General features: G+C 32.5%; 2 protein-coding genes across 2 annotated transcripts; both read left to right on the top strand.

Annotated features, from left to right (window-relative positions):
- Positions 1-3690: 3690 nt before the first annotated feature.
- Positions 3691-6612, top strand: LOC142549448 (eukaryotic translation initiation factor 5A-2-like). Its single transcript, XM_075658402.1, has 5 exons — positions 3691-3906; positions 5050-5172; positions 5300-5356; positions 5998-6072; positions 6307-6612. Exons 1-5 carry the CDS (start codon positions 3784-3786, stop codon positions 6409-6411), a joined length of 483 nt encoding a protein of 160 aa, XP_075514517.1. The 5' UTR covers positions 3691-3783; the 3' UTR covers positions 6412-6612.
- A 795-nt stretch (positions 6613-7407) lies between these two features.
- LOC142549449 (transmembrane 9 superfamily member 9-like) lies at positions 7408-11959 on the top strand. Its single transcript, XM_075658403.1, has 7 exons — positions 7408-7748; positions 9380-9544; positions 9689-9798; positions 9874-9979; positions 10068-10180; positions 10262-10412; positions 10505-11959. Exons 1-7 carry the CDS (start codon positions 7632-7634, stop codon positions 11660-11662), a joined length of 1920 nt encoding a protein of 639 aa, XP_075514518.1. The 5' UTR covers positions 7408-7631; the 3' UTR covers positions 11663-11959.
- Positions 11960-18469: the final 6510 nt, after the last annotated feature.

The following is an 18469-nucleotide window of genomic DNA, read 5'->3' on the forward strand; positions in this document are numbered from 1 at the left end:
AAGCAATACTAATCACATTTGGATTAAGCAAAAGTACTCTTGACGATAACTCTATCGGTTTTACTTAACTTTAATTATCGTTGATTTCTTTTATAAACATCCGAGATCATCTCACATAGACTTGCTAATATTAAAAAATCTGAACTATAGCATATAACATTATTATATATTTATGATCAGTACACGGTGATGTGCTAGCAATATGATGTTATTGTGGTTATGTAAATTGAGAGCGGTTTATCATTATGATTGTAAAAATGTTATCAATCTATTTTCATCATCATTCCATGACATTCCAACATTAGATATGGTATAGTGTATAATAGATGTATAGATAGATGTAGATAAATTTAGATTATACTTTATGCTCAAAAAATTTATTGCTGATAACTTCTGTTTTATTTTATTCAAAGTTTATTATCAATGTTCTTAATGTTAGAGCACAAGTAACTATGTAAATCGAAACACAAACAGCATTAATTAATAGCAATTAGCAGGACTCTTTTTGGGTTGAACAATCGAAACTTGATATTTATATCGTTATACGTTTTAAATATTTTAGTTATACTGTTTTCATCAACTACATATTTGAGTAAAGTGACAAAGTTTTTTTTTTTTTTTAAAAGCCCATTCTTCTGGTTACCATAATCGGATTCAATGCTTTTGATGTGCCGCTAAATATTTTTCTATGTGAAATCATGAAATGGGTAATTACAAAGACTTTATTAGGAGTTTCATTAATGGATTAATTATAGCACTAACTAATATGGACTTAGTTCCCAACATGGCATTGATTTATCTATCTATTAAGTAGTTGATGTCTCTAAGGACTGTTAATCTAATCTTTTTGGATTAAGTTAGTTCTATGTTACAATCTTAACATAATATCATAACTTAGATATATCATTATGTGTTGAACTATCTTATGATTCACCTGCTAATATCTTGTAAATTTAACGTTCTAATCGTTCAATCCTGAGCATGCATGAAGATGATATGTTAGATGTCTCACGTCAACTTGTCGACTTGATTAGATATTTGAGAGTAGTATATATGGATTTGAATAGAGATGTAATCGAGCCGAGCCGAGCCGAGCCGAACTCTTGAATGTTTGAGCTTAACTCATTTATAATCGATCCGAGCTCGATCTTTATTTAACGAATATATTCATAGCTCATGAGTTTATTCAAATTTTTATCGAGTCAAAACGAGCTTATTAAATATAAATTATAAACTTATATATTCATTAAATTCATTGAAAATTAAATTATATATTTAGAGAAAAATATAACATTCTTATTAAAATTTGTACATTTATTCTAATTAATAAATTTAATAGATTTTTCTATATATTTTATTAGTACTATGCAAAATAAATAAATCAAATATCAAAACTATTATTTTTCATGTAAGAGATGACTCATGAATTTACCAACGAACATGTTCACGAGCTAACGAACCAAATATTGTAAAGCTTGAGTTTGGTTCGTTTATCTTAATGAGTCTTGTTAAACGAGCTCAAACGAGCTTTTATCGAATCGAGCTTTGAATAACTCACAAACAGTTTGATTCATTTACATCCCTAGATTTGAACAATCCTCTTTTCTAAACTAGTTTTTGGGTGAGTTAAATCGAAATATGATTAATATGTATCGAGTCTTATTTATATATTAACCCGGAGAAAATTTAAAAACATATTTAGCATTAAACAAATATAATATAAATCCAAAAATTTTATATTCGATCTTACTATCAAGTAGGAAAATTTTGTATATCAGCCTCTCAAATAATCATAATATAATTTTGGGTGGTGGATTATCATTATAACTTGAGTCGTACAACTTCAAATAATTACGTTATGTCTTTTGTTTAATCATTAAGCATAATTTAGAGGAGTGGAGTTGGTGCTATAATTAATTTATTGTGATGCTAAATTGTTTAAATTTATTTGTTAAAAAACAATTTATACATTTCGTATTTAAATATTATGAGCAGGTTTTCGTCGCAATTGCTCGAGATCTCTTAAAAACTTGTAAGATCCAATTCATGGAAGCCCAAAAGTTGGGTTTCATTATGGTATATACGGGCTATGTTGAAACATTAAAATTTGAGTAGGCTCGGAATTGGGGGTGTGCTAAGGGATGACCAAGGTCGCCTTCTCGTGGCTTTTGGCAAACATATTATACAGCCTCTCTCGGTAGTTCATGGCGAACTCCTAGCTATCTTTGAAGGTGTAAAGCTACTTTATGAGAAGAACTTTCTTAATGTATTAATTGAATCGAATTCCTTACTAGTTGTGTAAGTAGTCACGGCAACTTAGGATGGTCTTAGCTATTTTGGTGTATGTGTTACTCATCCATCGTCTGTCTGGATGAATGGTGAGCTTCCCTCCTGGTTGATTAGGCTTGTAATGGTTGATTATTTTTAATACAATTACAAGTTTCTAAAAAAAACAAATACTCTTTACACGCGATATATATATATAAGTTGTAATTTGAGTGGAGAATTTTTTATTTTAAAAAATTAAAATATAATATCTAAGTTATTGATTCTACGCTTCCAAAAGTAGCATAAACAAATTGAGATAACTCGATAAATATTTGATATGTATTTGAAATTATCGAATTCGAGCGAAACTCGAACATGTTCTAACTTTTTTCGGAATCAAATATAAGGCAAACTTATTATATTCGATAGTTTACGACCCGCTCGTGAGCCTTGATGTTTGTTAATATAATATTGTAATATTCGAAATATATATTTCGAGCCTCTTAGGCTTTTGAGATTTCAAACTTTTCGCATCAAAACTTAATGTACGAGAAATAGTTCTAATTGCTCATGAATATGTTCAAACATTTCGAATCTGAGCACAAAAAACCAGAATTTCCGAGCTTCTAATTGAGCTCGAATGCGAATATATTTAATTTGAGTCTAATTCAATATTCCAATTTTTACTAATCTTTAGCTCGATTCGATTGCTACATTACTATCATCGACCTTAATAATATATGATAGACGATATAAACAATATAGATATTTTTTATCAGCATCATTTTTTTATAATCTCATTTATAACACGTAACAAAACTTTCACTCGATGATTTTTCGATGATGAATTATTATTTGTCATGAACAAATATTTGATGCGTGTGTGTACAATCTTTTTTATCATTATCGATGGACTAAAGTAAAATTTGACAAATTATGGAGGGACTAAATTGATATTTGAATAGTTGAAATAAAAAATAAATAAAAGTGTGTGTTGAAATTTTAAAAAAAAAACAAAAAAAAATGTAAAATTAGTATCATATAAGAGTAAAATTGGAAAAAAAAAGTTGGTGTACTCTCTAGGTAGTTATTATCATGTCTTTTTTTTTACAACATTATTATCATATCTTCACACTTAATAATATAGTGTATATATGTATATACTAGTTACTCTGCACACGTGATGTGTGTATGTACAATCTTTTTTATCATTATCGATGGACTAAAGTGAAATTTGATAAATTATGGAGGGACTAAATTGATATTTAAATGGTTGAAATAAAAAAAATAAAAGTGTGTGTTGAAATTTAAAAAAAAAGTGTAATATTAGTATCATATAAGTGTAAAATTGAAAAAAAAAAGTTGATGTACTCTCTATATAGTTATTATCATGTCGTCACGGTTAATAAGATAGCATAGATATATATATATATATCTATAGATATATATACACAGAGGAAAAAGGCCGAAACTCTTTCTTCAACAAAATCAAACTTTGCATAAAGAAAGACAGAGATGTCGGACGAGGAACATCACTTCGAGTCGAAGGCGGACGCTGGTGCCTCCAAGACTTACCCTCAGCAAGCCGGCACCATCCGTAAGAACGGCTATATAGTCATCAAAGGCAGGCCATGCAAGGTTTTTGATTTTTTCCCTCGATTTTCGTCGTAGATTCGATCATTTTGTGGAATTTGGATCTGGGGTTTTGTTAGTTTCTTCAGATCTTGATGGGTTGTTCGATTCTCCATCCAGGACGTGTATCACGTATCGATTTGTTTTCTCCCTTCTTCTCCTCTAGGTTAATGTTGTTGTACATGTTCGTCCCATTCTTTTCCCAATTTTCTTATTTAAATTTGTTTTTTTGAATATATATATCTCTTCTTGGTCTTACGTCTTTTTGAATTTTTTATGAGTATAGGGCATATTCTCAGTCGACAATTGGCAGTGGGATTCAAGTCCACTGCCCCAAGGTTTCTTGAGTCAATAATGGATTGATACTTCTCTGAACAATTGAAATCTTGATATAGCTTTTTCTTAGGTTTTGGAATTGATAAGTTTCATACTTCGTGTTTAAGTTCATCTTAGCTAATGTTGTGTAACCTAATGTTAGAAATCAGTGAAGTTCACGAGGAACAATTCAACATTAATGTATTAGTTATTGGATAATCGATTGGAAAAAAAATAAGTTTTTGATGCATTTTCAGAATGTACTATATCAAGGATTGATAAATCACGGATCCATATCCATTGACCATTATCTAGTGTTTTATTTCCTTTTTTGTGAGGCTACCTTTTATATGTAAAACCAGTTACTTGGAATGTCTTCTTCAATATGTTTAGGCTTACCTTCATACTTTTGTTGCTTTATTCTTGAATTTTTGTTCCTGAAATTTTGTTTCGTCTTTATTTTGTGAGTGTCGTGTCTAGGACTCTCACCATGGGCGTAGACTTTCTCAAGACGCTTTAAAGTTCCTTTTGTTTGTAGAATCATGTTAGCGGAAAAAAATGCCATAAAATCTTTTTAAAAAACGTACTGTATGCTGGCTGGAATTACATGGAAATGATATTATCCTTTCAAATAAAATGAAACTGTCTCGTAATAATATGCACTGCAGCATAATGCTTCCTGACAAGATTCTCATTTATGTCAATATAGTTTACTAGCAATGGTGCTTCTCTCGTATTATTTTTTGTAGATCTTATCCTTGCCCTTCACCTAATTTCTCCCACAAAACCTTGATGTTTGAATGTGATAATTTCGTCCCTATCATGTTTGAATAGGTCGTGGAGGTCTCGACCTCGAAAACTGGCAAGCATGGGCATGCAAAGTGCCACTTTGTGGCAATTGACATATTCAATGGCAAGAAGCTTGAGGATATTGTTCCATCCTCACACAACTGTGATGTAACGTGTCGTTGATTTATTTGTTTTATCCTCGTCATTATTGTTTCTGACCTTTGAGCAAAGCACTCTTCTGTTCTGTTTTATTACCAATAAAATTGACTTATTTTGTTCTCAAATGTTTTCTTAGGTGCCTCATGTGAACCGTACTGATTATCAACTTATTGACATCTCTGAAGATGGTTTTGTAAGTTACTGCATTTTACACTATCCTATTCTGAAATAATTTGGGCACATTTATAGGAACTCTATCCCTATAAGTTTACAATCATTCAATATATTTGTCTAGTATTTTCAATATATATGCCTTTTTTAACTCTATCCCTCCATCAAGGTTTCTTGTCGGTATCTGAGACTAGCATCCTACTCTTGGTTTAGTTGCTATATATTTCTTTTTACGTCTGCATTTCATTTTGTTGCATTCTAATTCCCATGGTAATTCATATTTTAGCTTTTTTTATATTTACTTTTAGTTCAGGTCATAAAAATTTGTTTTATTACTGTGTTTTAGATAGTATTACTGTCGATATCATCTATGATATCCTTTTCTACTTTTATAAAGTATTCAAATTTTGAATCAAAAAGATGCTTTAAATGCAACTCCTGATCTCAGTAAGTTTTGTTGACCAATTATCTAGAGATTAATTCCTGATCCTGTTGTTTGATGAGCCAAACTTGGAAACAGCGAATATCTATGCATACAGCATGCGGCATATCAAGCGAGACACATAGTTTATTCCTCGAATTTACATTCAAGATTAGGCTTAGTTGGTATTTATTCTAATGTTGGATTACTTGAATGGGTCGGTTCCCTTGTCTTTGTTGTAGGTTTCCCTTCTGACTGAAAATGGAAACACCAAAGATGACTTGAAGCTCCCTACTGATGAAAATCTGCTTGTCCAGGTTTGCTATTTTATCAATATGAACATTTTCTATTATCGGCTAACAGGATCAATTGCTTACATCAAGATTCACTTGAAGTTGATCCCAAACGCATAAATTTCTTTTACTTTTTGAAAATTTCCAACAAACTCTTTTTTTTTTTTGGTGTTTATATAATTTACAATAAAGAATGATTGATTTTAAGACACACACTTAACTTAAAAAAAATACTGATTGTGGTTTTGAAACATGTAGATTAAAGGTGGGTTTGAGGAAGGAAAAGATCTCGTGGTATCCGTCATGTCTGCAATGGGAGAAGAGCAGATATGTGCTCTTAAAGACATTGGTCCTAAGAACTGAATGTCTTGTAAATGGCACTACTATTTATTGAACAAATTCAAAAATTCTATAACAATGGGTTTGCATGTACCATGGTGAGATTTTCTTTTTCTATGGCTTGACGGTGATCAAACAGTGTTGTCGTCGGTCCCTTCTGGAACTAAACTTTATTCGTGCTTCAACATACACTTCTGATATTAAGGTATTATCGGTTTTCGATTGCATCGGTTCGTTTTAAATTTCAGTTCGAGTTGTTTTGCTTGAGATGGTAGTCGAGTTTATGTTCGCCATTTTTAACCATAGTACCGAGTTTGGGATTAGAAGATGCTCGTATTGATCCCTTGTTATATGATTTATTTGTTCACTAAACTGTTGTCTTATTTGCGTATCAATAACTATAAATCAGTTGCATCATTTGGCAAAATGAGGAATTTTGTAATCAAATGTTTTCTGCATGTTTTTTTAGAATATGTCTATTGTGATACGGTCTCATGAATTTTTATATGTGAGATGGGTCAATCCTATCGATATTCACAATAAAAAGTAACCTTTTTTCATGGACGATCCAAATAAGATAACCGTCTTATAAAATACGACTCGTGAGATCGTCTCACACAAGTTTTTTTTTTTTTTTTACGCTGCGAGAAAGTTAAGAAAGGGATATATACATAGATAAAATTGTAGTTTCAAACAAGATAAATGTCTAGGATAAATTCAAAAACAAGAGGGACCGTCAATATCTCAACAAAAAAAGGGGTGAAGTAAGGCCAAAAAAAATTACATATATAATTTATTAAAAATTAATTATTTAATTAAATAATTAGTATTTTTAGTAAAAAAAAATTTACGTGAACACATCACATAACTAATCCGATTGGGTAATGATTTTTAATTTAATCTAATTTATGAAAAAGTATTATTATTATTATTTTTTTTTATGTTAATTGACAAAGTCAACATGTGACACCACTGTGTGCATAATCCCAGTCCAGTTATTTTATCCATCAAATCCAATCAATCCATGGAAATCAAACGAGATCAAAGGTCCAGATCTTTTTAGTCCCGATCACATTGAAAAAACGATAATAATATATAAAAATCAGCCTCCTCTCTCTCCAGTCGGAATCGTACTTTACTTCCGGTTTCCTCTTCGCTCTTGTTCCCGAACCGGCTGAACTGTTCCATCATTACACGTATCGATACATCTTTGATCATCGATTCGCAAGTGTTAACGTTAACTCATGGAGCTCGTGGGGAGGATGCCTCACGCGATCCGACTCTGCGTCTGTTTCACCTTCTTCCTCTCCGTCGCTCGAGCTTTCTATCTTCCCGGTGTTGCTCCCAAAGATTTCTTCAAGGTATGAATGAATGGTTTTACATACTCTTCACTGTATATATGCTCCTCTGAGAGTTGACGATTCGATGATTGCTTGTTCGCTTGTTTGAGTTTTATTTCGAATTCTTCATCTTGATTAATTACGATTTGACCAGGTGTATGTCTCTAGTAAATGGTGGGTTTTTAAAAGCTGGTGAAATACTGAGACTGAGTAAATTTTGTTGTGAATTTGTTGGTTATGGGCTTCCCTCTCAGATCTCTGGATTATTTTTTCTTCTTTGAGTTTTGATAATGCATACCGGTAATTTTTATTGTAAATGCACGCTCATGAGTTTTCATATAATCTATATTTTTTGGTTGATTTTGATTAGTTGCATATGCACTACCACGACAATAATATGATCAGCCATGAAAATACGTTTCAGAATAGTAGTACAACATTTTATTGGCATGTTTTGCAGTGTGACTTTTGCAAGTTCCCAGTAAGATCGTAGCAGTTAGAAAATCAATGGCATAACATGGGAAAATTTCTATTCAGTACGGAGCTAAATTTATTTGAAGCTTAGAAGTGGCAGTTTTTTATTATTTTTGTGGAACTTTACACCTTATTGCTTGGATCTAATTAAAAGAGACAAGCTTATTGAAATAATTTCTAATGAACATATAATCTTCTATTTTAGTGACACTGCTAACCCATTCTTCTTCTGATCCCTTCCCCTGAGACACTCTTTAAGACCCACGATCCTACTGCCTACTTCAAATGTTAACCCGATGCTCTTCTAATTTCCACTGAATGCATCATATCTCACATCATGAGATCCCTGGCTCGAGCCTGAGAGGTTTATTTCCTCATAACTAAAAATCATCAAAATTTTACTTGTAACTGAATGACAAGTATCACATTATTTTGGCTAAATATAGTTATTGTTCAAGTCAAAAGAATGTTCTATGAGAAGTACCTTTATCTAAAAAAGTTCTTGGAGAAGTAACTTGATTTTTTTACTCCAAAGTAGTGACACAGATGATTGTAGGTCTCTTAGATTTGTTAGCATCATTAAACATTTGTTTATTTTATGTCTGAGCAAATAGTCAGCGGCCTCAAATAGGGTGTGATTGTGTGATTTTTCTTAACTATTTATAATTTTTGAGTGTAATGAAACATGTAGATTCAACTGGGGGCACATTTATACTTGGTGAAAGATAGAAATTAAAGAGAATTTTGCTGGTGAAAATAGTAGTTTAATAACATTGCATTTTCTCCTTCATATAATCTCTCCATGTTGATAACTCATTCTGTGTTTTCACATTTTTAAGATTAATATGAGGAAGTGATACGAATTTGTTTAGAAGATCAAAACTTCGCTATCCCTCAAATTTAAATGATGTTCAAAGCTGCCTTTTGAAGTAGCTGATTTGACATTTTAATGTATGTAGTAGAAACTCTTTCTTTACCAAGTTGATGCTACAAACTACAATGTAGCGGCAGTCTTTGTGAGTTAATATTCATGTTGTCCATCTTCATCTTTCATAACCTAATTTTGAACAAATTATACATGTATTACACATCCATTACAATTGCGTGTATACAGCTTTGACTTTATAATTTGGGCTTGCTATGGTGTGAATGCTCCAATTTGCTGTTCTTTGTGGCAGGGTGATACTCTGAAGGTGAAAGTGCAGAAATTGGCATCGGTGAAAACTCAGCTTCCATATTCCTATTATTCTCTCCCTTACTGTACACCGAAGAAAATCGTCGACAGTGCGGAAAATCTAGGAGAAGTTCTTCGTGGGGATCGCATTGAGAACTCTCCCTATGAAGTATGGCTTTCTTCAGTGTTATTTCTTGTATTTGAATTTGCTAATCTTTCAGGCAATGAATGTTTTCCAGTTTCATCTTGCTTTGAGATCAGTTTTGTTCTCACCGGATTGAAATGTTCTTCACAATCACGTTCCTTTTTGCAGTTTAAAATGCGAGAACCGCAAATATGTAGTGTTGTTTGTCATAGTACTCTTCAACCCAAAGATGCAAAGGAATTTAAAGAGAAGATTGATGATGAGTATCGGGTGAACATGTAAGCTACTTTTTTTATGTATTTTATGCCTTTTGAACATTTTTCCACAGATTGCTCAATTAACCCATCTGGCAGGATATTGGATAATCTCCCTCTAGTTATGCCCTACAAAAGATCTGACACGGATTCATTGGTGTATCAACATGGTTTCCCTGTTGGAGTGAAAGTGAAGTATGGTGGAGTAAGTATTAGACCGATTAATCATTAAGAAGCCCCTTCTTAACGAAAAAGTCCATCAATTCTCTCTTTTCTGAATTGTTTGTTCATAGCAAAAGGAGCCAAAGTACTTTATCTACAACCATTTGGCCTTCACTGTAAAGTATCACAAGGATGAAGGAACTAATGCTGCAAGGATCGTAGGATTTGAAGTCAAACCATTCAGGTAATATGATTCTGCCGCTCAGTGTTATGCTTCAACTATCTCTTGACTTGTTATTGATGTTTGTTTACACAATGCATTCAGTGTTAAGCATGAATATGAGGGTAACTGGAATGATGAAACAAGATTAACAAATTGCGATCCTCATGCAAAACGCATTGTTACTGGCAACGATTCCCCTCTTGAAGTTGAAGAACAGAAGGAAATTATTTTTACCTATGATGTGGAGTTTCAGGTACTACTCTTTTTCTTATTGTGCATGTATAAATATATGTTCAATCGCATGATTGATTTCAAGCTGCTGTGACTTTATTATTTTCCTTCTAGGAGAGTGATATCAAATGGGCTTCTAGATGGGATACTTATCTTTATATGGCGGATGATCAAATCCATTGGTTCTCAATCGTCAACTCATTGATGATTGTTCTTTTCCTCTCGGGAATGGTGGCCATGATTATGCTTCGGACCCTCTACCGTGACATCTCCAAGTACAACCAATTGGAAACCCAAGAAGAATCCCAAGAAGAAACTGGATGGAAATTAGTTCACGGGGATGTTTTCAGGCCTCCTACAAACTCAGATTTGTTGTGTGTTTATGTTGGCACTGGTGTTCAGTGTTTTGGGATGATTCTAGTGACAATGGTCTTTGCTGCACTCGGATTCCTTTCTCCTTCAAACCGAGGGGGTTTGATGACAGCTTTGTTATTTCTCTGGGTTTTCATGGGCCTGTTTGCTGGCTACACCTCAGCTCGTCTCTACAAAATGTTCAAGGGAACGGAATGGAAGAAAATTACTCTTAAAACAGCTTTCATGTTCCCTGGAACAGTGTTTTCCGTTTTCTTTGTGTTGAATGCTCTAATTTGGGGAGAGGAATCATCTGGAGCAGTCCCATTTGGGACCATGTTTGGATTAGTCCTCTTGTGGTTTGGCATCTCTGTCCCACTTGTGTTTGTTGGTAGTTATGTAGGGTTCAAGAAACCCACTATCGAGGATCCAGTAAAAACCAATAAAATTCCAAGGCAAATACCTGAGCAGGCATGGTTCATGAACCCAGTCTTCGCTATACTAATAGGAGGCATACTCCCATTTGGCGCAATATTCATCGAGTTGTTTTTCATCCTGACGTCAATCTGGTTACATCAATTTTATTACATCTTCGGATTCCTCTTCCTGGTATTCCTCATCCTTATTGTCACCTGTGCCGAGATCGCTATAGTGCTTTGCTATTTCCAGCTCTGCAGTGAAGACTACTTGTGGTGGTGGAGATCGTACTTGACCTCAGGTTCATCTGCACTCTATCTCTTCCTTTATGCAGCATTCTACTTCTTCACAAAGCTCAACATCACAAAACCAGTATCAGGCGTTCTTTATTTCGGATATATGCTCATTGGTTCATATGCATTTTTCGTGCTCACCGGTACGATTGGATTCTATGCGTGTTTCTTGTTCACTAGGCTTATCTACTCATCTGTCAAGATTGACTGAAAAGTTGAAGTATTTGAAAGCCAGTTTGAAGTATCACTTACATCTCAAGGAACATGCAAATTACGCCCGAGTTTTTATTTTCTGCTATGTACGAGTCATTGGAGTTTTTATAAAGTGATATCTTTAGTTTTCTTGATAAACAATGCTTGGTGGCATCTAGGATTGTTAGGTGATATCTTTTAAGTTACTTGAATCCATGTTAGAAACTAACGGCCAGACCACGAGCAGAAATTTGTTTCTCTGTTAGCCTTTTTCAGTACATATGGATTATAAATGGAGAATTATCATTTTGTGAAAGAGTCGAGCTAGTACAAGACCTGAGATACAAGTAAGCACGACAATCAAGAATTGCAGAACGAAACAGACGTGATATTATATTACAAAACAAAAATTTCTTGAAGGTAAGACAGCAGTTTGCACCAATCATGTCAACTAAACGTGGTTGCAATTATATTTCTTTCTTCACATGAATTGGGATCGTTTCCTGATTCTTATTCTCTCTCCTAGTATTCCACTTTAAAAAATTGACACTTTTCGAAACAAAGAAAAAACCCTTGTAAAAATAATATTTGCATGCACAAAATATATCTCACCGAAAAATGTAACACTAATCAACATATTTTGTAATTTTTACCTACATAAAAAATAGGAAAAAATAAAATAAAATAAAATAAAATGGAAAATATATATATCATATATAAAACTTGAGTCTTTTAGTAGTCCGAATTTATAATATTAATTAGTTTTTACGAAAATAATTTATTCATTTAGATAAATAATATTTTTCATATAATTTACTCATAAACAACGGTATTTAATCCACCTTAAAAATTCAAAAATCCACGTAGTATATTTACAAATCACATATTTAATATAATTATATTATTTTTATCCAAATAATAATTTAATATTATAAAAAAATGTATTAATCAACTCGATATTATGAGTATAAATTGAAATAAAAACATATGTATAGCGCTTTTCAATGTTTTTAAGGTTTGGCAACTCTGGTAGCATCAAGTGCAGTGACTTCAGCCTTGTTCTTGGAACCCAGAGTGAAGTAAGCAATCCCGAAGACAATGGCAAACCCGCCGATGGCGGTTCTTATCGGGATCTTAGGCAGTTTGCCACCAGTCTGATGCAGAACTTCCGTGTTCTGCTGAGCAGCGGAAGGCAGCCGTGGCGACGTCTGAAACCCTCCATCGTGACTCTTTTCCTCCAAGACCGCCTGTCCCGCAACCCCCGCCGCCTTCATGACCTGCTGCCCCTTCCTCAGTGGTGGCACTATTCGAACGCCGCCTGTCGAATTCGTCTCACTTGGTGCAGTCATTCTTTGTTGATATGTTAATCAACTGCGCTTTCTTCAACTTCTTCTTTGTAAACTGTGCTTGATTTAAAGGAGAAAAACAAGAAGGATTTTGGTTAAGTAGTTGAAGAGAAGAGAGTTTGCTGAGAAAAAAGAGCAAGTTTGGGCTGCTGAATCGGTCTCGCCTGGTTTTCTTCCACTTTTCAAGGTTTATCTTCGATGTGAAAATAACTAAATGTTTTCGAAGAAAAACATTAATAGATAAATAAAAAAGACTTGTTATTTATATATTTGTGCTGCAATCTTAGGCGTGTCAATTCAGATGAGTTGACTGGGTTAGATCGAGTTGAGCAATAATATTATTTAAAAATTGTCCAATCCGAACTCGAGTCAACCCGAAAACTCTCAACCCGAACCTGAACCCGAATCAACACGTATAACCTGATTTTGAATTTTTTATAATTTTTTTAAAAAAATCAAAAATAATAATAATAATATTTTAATTTAAACACATAATAATAAAATCTCCCTCGTATATATGATTTAAATTTGAAAGTGTAATTATAAAAAAATAAAGTATATTTACTAAATCAAACAAACAATCGTTTAAAAAATAAAAAAATGTTCAAAATAAATATTACATTATGAAAATTTATGATATAAATATATATTAAATATTTTTTCAGACATACAATATATAAAAATGTAGACAATATTTATTAATTTTTCGGGTCAGCTATCAGGTCCAACCCGATCTGATCCGAACCCAAAAACCCCAAACTCAAACCTGATTTTTTGCGGATTGAACCGTGTAGGGTTGGTGGGTCGTGTCTAATTTGAAACCCCTCTGCGAATCTCATAGTTTTCGAGAAAATAAAACGAATCATTCATTTTGGATATCATTCATTATACGAATTGGTTAAAATTTTATTTATTATACTAATAAAATTTATTTTAAATTGATATAAATAAATATTTACTCAAAGTATTCACTCATTCAACACAAAGAATAACATTTTAATTTATAATTTTTGTAAAGAATATATAGTATAAGAGGTCGTTTGCTTGGTCCTAATGATGTAAACAAATCAAATCAAATCAAGTTAAATATTAGTAAACTTATCGCTCAAATTCGAGTTCAATTCGAATCTCGAGATTTTTTAAAAAAATTGTCTCGAATTCGGCTCAAAATTTTCGAACATATTCGTATGTTATTCGAGTCATTGCTCAAATATTAAGTATTTGATGGGAGAGATGGATGTTTGAAGCCATAATAAGTAATTCATTAGTTTGTTTGGATAAATCCACTTGATAAATGATTTCAAATATCAAATTATTATTTTTTGAGTCATTTGTTGTGTGTTTCAAATTCATCTCAATACCGTGTCATTTCAAAACTTCTCCTCAAATGCTTTTTCAAATCCAAATTCAACATATGATTCAAAAGCTCCTGAAACGTTAAAAACGTCAAAATGTACATATATTCGATATACATTAATATAATATTAATTAAATATTAAGATCGCAAACTATTAAACGAAATATTTTTTGCTTGAAAAAAGTTTAAACATATTCGAATTTGACTCAAATTCGATAATTTCAAAAACAAATCAAATATTTATCGATGTATCTCGATAAACTTGTGATCCGGAATAGCTCATGAACCGGATAGATTTCGCTACTCGGCCATTTGTTCTTAGGTTTGTAAACCCTAATCCCATCCTTGAAAAAAAAACAAAAAAACATAATAGATCCTCTATATTTTTGGAGAAACCTCGGCTATTCTTAGAGCTTCTCCAATCGAGCTCTAAATTAGCGTAAAAAACAAGATGATGTAGTTTGTTCCTTCTCCAACCCAGCGCTATGTTTGACGCCAAGATAGAGATTTGCTACAGGGTTGCACCAAATTTGGTGCAACACTGGTATAACACTGTAGCAATAGCATTGTTTATTATTATTTTTTTAATTGTTTTTTATGTTATTTTACTTAAACTCTAAATATTATATAATTAGTTTTATAATCTAATTTAATTATTAAAATGTATTATTTCAAACAATAAATTTTAACAAAGTGATTTTAAAAAACTTGGATATTTTAATTTAATACATAATTAATAAAGATAATATTATTATGTTAATAAATTATTTGTGATAAATTAGTTGTAGTAAATAAAATAGTATAAAATATGCCATGAATATCTTAATTATGTAGTTATAATTAATTAATTAATATTGAATACAAATATACAAGTATAAAAAAAATTAAGATTTCAAAGCACTAATTTTTTGAAAATCAAAGAAAATGATACAAAATTAAATAAACAAACATAAAAAACACTAAATTATTAAAATTGACATTACAATACAACATAAAATAAAATAAGATGACAACACTTAAAATCAAAGATAATGATATAACATAAACCTAAATAAGATAATAAACAACAAACTATTAAAAATCATATCACAATACAATAAAATAAGGATGACAAGCACTTAAATTTAAAACGGAAGTAAGCTGGATCCAGATCCTCCAATGTCTCCAAAATATTTTACATAGTCGAGACTATCACGTGCACGTTTCCTTTCTTCCCTCTCACTCAAAATTCTTAACTGTTCGGCCCTAAAATTTTCACGCAAAGATGGATCTTGAATTGAGTTGAGATCGATTACCAAAATTTTGTTTTCTTCTTGAAACCTAGTCAAATCCAACATTTGTCGATTTTGTTCTATTTTTGTTTCATTTTGTTCCAATTTTCGTTCAATTTGTTGCATACAGTTTTATCTGTAATTCTTTGTTATGTTCACGATAAGCATTTCCAGTTTGGATTATTTCCAGAATTTTTTCTTGTCCTAATCTCATTGATTCAATTGTCTGTGACATATATTCATCTTTTTTCTTTTTCAATTTTGCTTTTTTCACTCCAAGTGGCCGCTGTGACGAAGTACCACCAATATTTTCATCACGTAAATTAATCTCAAATGGTGATAATCCAGGGGACGCTGATTTGGGGGAATCCGTTGCTTGTGTGTCCGATTGTTGAGAGTCGAAAAATTCAATACCTCTTTGAATTGTTGACCGTGAATGATTTGACGAAGCTGCAAATTTCTCCATATCTTTCATAATAGACCATACATGATCAAACTTAAAACCTTTCTTGAAATTAGAATCCTGTTTCATTAACTCTTTTGCACGAATTATCTGTATATAAAATTAAAGTTAAGTTAAATAATATAAAAAACTGATAATACTATAAGTATAGATATTCTATCAAAACAAAACTCACAATATCCATATCTGAAGCACCGCTTGGATAGAGTTGTTCACCTTGTTGGATGCATGCTTTTAATTTACTAATCGCCGCCAATATTAAGCTCATACGAGATTGCACAGATCTTTTGTTACGAACTTAAGTCATGTCGGGTGCTCTGGAACTGTTGTAGCTTTGCTCGACACGACTCCAAAATTGATTTCGAGATTGGTTTATGCCTATGATAGGATCTTGGGAAATGTCAAGATAAACATGACAAAGGTGTATGTCTTCTTGATATGTATAAGAAGCAGTTCGTGCATTCGAAGCCATTGAAACAAAAATATGTTGGGAGATAAGTATAATATTTATTATAGAGAGAATGATAATGGTGACTCGAAATGAAATTATGTTATATCTATATATAGAATGAGTGATACTAGATGATATGAAGTTGATGGTTGTGATTGAATGAAATCTAATCCAATGGTGAACAAATCAGATCAGATTTTTTGTATATAGGATAAGATCATGCGGTTCTGATTAAATGAAATCTAATCCGACGGAGTATAAATTGGATCAAAATATGATAAGTTTTATAAATGATAAAAAAATATCTTATGGTTTTGATTAAATGAAATCTAATCCGACGGTGAATAAATCAGATCAGATTTTTTTGGATATATGTTAAAGATCCTATGGTTCGGATTAAATGAAATATAATCCGACGGTGTATAAATCGGTTCAGAATTTTTCGATAGATGATAAAGATAATGTGAATAGATTTGGTTTTGTTATATAATATCAATCATATGAAGTTATCCAACTTGTACTTCAAAATTTCCAACTATCAATATACAGCATGAATTTTCAAAATTTTCATTTTTTTAATTCAGCATCATCTAGCTCATCTGATGAATTTGATTCACATGTTCAAGATCAATTTGAGTCCATCAACGAAACAGAAAATTTATTGGGGAGTCTAGCAACAAATAACACAATTTTAGCGGCTTCATATGCTGAGCAACATGAAGTTGAAGTCAAACATGGAGGGTCGATTCTCGGTCATATCGTAATTCAGCGTGATCGAGAATTGGCGGATCGTAATCTTTTCAACGATTATTTTGCTGATAATCCAAGATACAATTAAGCAATGTTTCGAACGTTTTCGAATGTCACGAGGCCTTTTTTTTCGTATTGTTGAAGCTGTAAAGAATCATGATCATTATTTCATACAACGAGTAGATGGTCTTGGTCGGCTGGGACTCTCTACTAATCAAAAAATTACTGCTGCAATACGGATGTTGGCATACGGTACACCAGCGGATGCTGCTGATGAATATATTAAGATAGGAGAATCAACTACAATTCAATGCCTTCAACATTTTTGTCGGGATATTGTAGAGGTGTTTGCAGAGCGATACCTAAGGTCACCTACCTCCATTGATATTGATAGACTACTGCGTATTGGTGAAAAACGTGGATTTCCTGGAATGTTGGGAAGCTTGGACTGTATGCATTGGAGATGAAAAAATTGCCCAACAGCATGGGCAGGACAATACGCGGGTCGTAGTGGTTCTCCGATCATTATTTTGGAAAGCGGTTGCTGATTATGATCTTTGGATATGTCATGCATTTTTTGGTATGCCAGGGTCTAACAATGACATCAATGTTCTCGAGGCATCCAATCTTTTTTCAAATCTTGCGCAAGGTATCACTCCTCCAACAAATTACTTTATTGGTGGAAAAGAGTATCATCAAGGATATTACTTAGCCGATGGTATATATCCTAAATGGTCAACTCTTGTGCAAATAATTCATGATCCACGCGGTCCCAAAAAAAATATTTTGCAATGAAACAAGAGTCATGTAGGAAAGATGTCGAACGCGCTTTTGGAGTACTTCAATCACGATTTGCAATTGTAGCATCTCCAGCACGTGCTTGGCAGAAAAAAAACTTGCAAGATATAATGACTGCATGCATTATAATGCACAATATGATTATCGAAGATGAGCGTGAGTTGGATACACCAATCCAAGATGCGTTGGAAGCACCAACTCCAAATGTGGAAATGGTTACGGATCAAAATATAAAATTTCAAGAATTTCTTGCTCGGTATAAAATAATAAGGGACAGAGAGGCTCACTTCGCACTACGAGATGCACTAATCGACCATTTATGGGATTTATATAGTAATTCTGTTAATTAAAAGTTGGATATTTGTGTATCGTTTCTATTTTATAAGCGTC

The sequence above is a fragment of the Primulina tabacum genome, chromosome 6 (genome assembly GCF_025594145.1).
Source record: "Primulina tabacum isolate GXHZ01 chromosome 6, ASM2559414v2, whole genome shotgun sequence".
Classification (NCBI taxonomy): Eukaryota; Viridiplantae; Streptophyta; class Magnoliopsida; order Lamiales; family Gesneriaceae; genus Primulina; species Primulina tabacum.